This window comes from Merops nubicus, unplaced genomic scaffold, assembly GCF_000691845.1.
Source record: "Merops nubicus isolate BGI_N331 unplaced genomic scaffold, ASM69184v1 Scaffold52569, whole genome shotgun sequence".
Taxonomy (NCBI): Eukaryota; Metazoa; Chordata; class Aves; order Coraciiformes; family Meropidae; genus Merops; species Merops nubicus.
The window spans coordinates 1,655-4,158 of NW_008631348.1; the positions used below are offsets into that span (position 1 = coordinate 1,655).

The 2,504-nt window shown below is 58.9% G+C and overlaps 1 protein-coding gene across 2 annotated transcripts; it reads right to left on the reverse strand.

The window, feature by feature from the left end:
- Positions 1-859: 859 nt before the first annotated feature.
- LOC103779870 (hippocalcin-like protein 4) lies at positions 860-1,929 on the reverse strand. 2 transcript variants are annotated; one of them, XM_008947514.1, is made up of 3 exons: positions 1,762-1,929; positions 1,403-1,618; positions 860-1,129 (listed from the first exon to the last, which is right to left on the reverse strand). In XM_008947514.1, exons 1-3 carry the CDS (start codon positions 1,921-1,923, stop codon positions 932-934), a joined length of 576 nt encoding a protein of 191 aa, XP_008945762.1. In that variant the 5' UTR covers positions 1,924-1,929; the 3' UTR covers positions 860-931. The 2 variants fall into 2 exon arrangements, with proteins under 2 accessions (XP_008945762.1, XP_008945761.1); XM_008947513.1 differs by lacking the exon at positions 1,403-1,618 and having other exon boundaries at positions 932-1,129; positions 1,762-1,923.
- Between the last annotated feature and the right edge of the window lie 575 nt (positions 1,930-2,504).

The window sequence follows — 2,504 nt, forward strand, 5'->3', positions numbered from 1 at the left end:
GTGCCTTCAACACTCAGGTGCCTGGCTTGGACCCAGGGCAGCCCACAGAGGAGTCAGGCAACCCCCACCTTCAATTTGGGACCCCAGGCATCACCTCAAAAATCCAGGAAGGCCAGAAACTCCACAAAGCACCCAAGATGCTGCAGGGACAGTTGTGGAGGTCACCCACTTGCTCTGCCAGCTCACACTGGTGATGACCCATCACCTGGAAGGTGGCTTCTGGGATCAGACACTGGCCACATCCAAGGGTGGCCTTGGGTGTTTCTGCTCTCTCCTAAAGTCCCCTGACCAACCCTGGCTGTTCCCAGCAAAAGCAGAGGTGGAGAAGCTAAAGCTGGGCAGAGGGAGGCAAGGCAGTGAGTCCTCAGGGAGGGTGCAGCACCCTGCTCAAGCTCCCCAGCACCCTGGGGCCAGTCCTGATGCCTCTGGGCAACCTCGCAGGGAACTGCCAGTGATGGAGAGGTCAGGGCTAGGTCTTGGGACTTTTCAGCCTTCCTGGAGGCATCACAAGCAATGAGGGAGGGATCAGCAGACAGGGGAAAGAGCTGGTTCCAGTCAGGATCAGGGATGGGGCCAGGAGGTGCACTGGAGGAAAAAGCAGGGAGAAAGCAGCAGGGACATGGGAACAGTTGGCCCTGGGGAGCCAGGACCACTGGCTGCAGGGAGTCCAGCTCCAGGATGGGAGAGGGTTGATTTGGGGGTAACCTCAACAGCAGGCTCTGCCCATCCAGGGAGAGCTACAGCCCCAGGACAGCGGGCTGCCCAGGACACGGTCAGGAGTGGAGGCATGGAGAGAGGGAGAGGAGGGATGGGATGTGGCCCACACCTCGGCCAAGCAGGCACAGCAGGGACTGAGCAGAAAATGGGGATGGAAACCACCACAGGGAGCAGAATTTGGCTGCAGCCAGTCCAGCAAGGAGCCCCCAGGGCTCTATTTCTGCATGTCACACTGCAAGAGGAGGACAATGGAGGGGTCGCTCTTTGCTGCCTCCTTGAACTCTTCCAGGGAGATCTGGTCATCCTTGTCCTTGTCCATCTTTGTGAAGATCTTGTCAACACGCTGCTGGGGTGTCAGCCCATCTTGGTTCATCCTCATCATGATCACAGTCCCCACCATCTTGTAAATGGCCTGGAGCAAGAAGAGAAGCAAAGGACCAGAGGAGGAATGTTGGATAGGCAGAAGGTCCCAGGACAGGACAGGGGACAGGGTTGCTGCTCTGCTCAGCCTCCATTAGCTGCTGGCACAAGCTGTGCTGCTGCACAGCTACAATCAGGTGCATACTGGGTACCTTTCAGACAAGGTTTGGGCAGGAAAATTCATTCTTTGAAGCCAAAATGGACCCAAGAGCTGTGAAAAGCCTGGAGGACACAAGCTACCCCCGCTGATTCTAAGCACCAGTACCTCAATGATCTCCAGCATCTCCAAGCGTGTGATCTTCCCATCCCCATCCAGGTCGTACATCTCAAAGGCCCAGTTGAGTTTCTGCTCAAAGGTGCCCCTGGAGGTGACAGACAGGGCACAGATGAACTCCCTGAAGTCAATGGTCCCATCCCCATTCTTGTCAAAGGTGCGGAAAGCGTGCTGGGCAAACTTGGAGGCGTCTCCATAGGGGAAGAACTGCGAGGAGGAGAGAAGAGAGAGATCAAAACAGGGAGGGGAAGCTCAGCACAGAGGCTGCACCCAAAGCATCACCCTTGTCCCAGCAGGAGCAGGGGGATCCAACCCCACAGGCAGCACTTGGGCCCTTGGCCAGAGCCCACCTTGATGTAGAGCTGCTGGAACTCCTCCAGGTTGAGGATGCCGGTGGGACAGTCCTTGAGGAAGCCCTTGTACCACTGCTTCAGCTCCTGCTCGCTGAACTCCGTGCTCCTCACCAGGTCATCCAGCATCTCCGGGGCCAGCTTGCTGCTGTGCTTGCCCATGGCTGCCCCTGGAAGGGAAAATACAGCTCCTACACACCGGGCACAGGGAGGGCTGGTGCTCCCAGGCTTTGCTCCATGCCCATGAGTGCCAACCCTGTGTGCCCCTTCTCCATGCAGCTGGTGGGTGTCCATGCACTCAGGTGCCAGGGCAGCGACCGTGGCACTGGGGACCTGCTCAGTGCCTCAGCTCAGCTGTGGCCTTTGCTGCTGGAGCTGCAGGAGCTGGTCCTGGGGCAGACAGCAACTCCACCTTCAACCCTCCCCATTTCTGAGGCTGGCTCCCTTTGGGCTGCAGAAAACCACTCAAAAAGCAACTGAAGACCCAGAACTCCTCCTCACATGGCCTTGACCAGGCTGTGGTGTGCAGCCACCCTCCGCAAGGACAGGGCAAAGGGGTAGCACAAATCTGCCATTCCAGCAGGGAAAAACCTCACTGGCACCACCCAGCCAGCCCGACCCGCTCCTGGCCATCCCGTGGTGAGGATGGGGTGCGTGGCCAGCACCCCGGAGCGCTGGCAAGCTGGCAGAGGCGTGGGCAGGACGCGGAGCGGCTCCGAAACGCGCCGTGCCCGCTCCCACGC

Excerpts from the sequence above, each read along its gene's own strand:
- LOC103779870 (XM_008947514.1), bottom strand. The coding sequence starts at position 1,923 with ATGGGCAAGCACAGCAGCAAGCTGGCCCCGGAGATGCTGGATGACCTG. Across the intron at positions 1,619-1,761 it reads TCCAGCAGCTCTACATCAAG|TTCTTCCCCTATGGAGACGC; the intron begins GTGGGCTCTGGC and ends TCCTCCTCGCAG. Across the intron at positions 1,130-1,402 it reads AGATGCTGGAGATCATTGAG|GCCATTTACAAGATGGTGGG; the intron begins GTACTGGTGCTT and ends TTCTTGCTCCAG.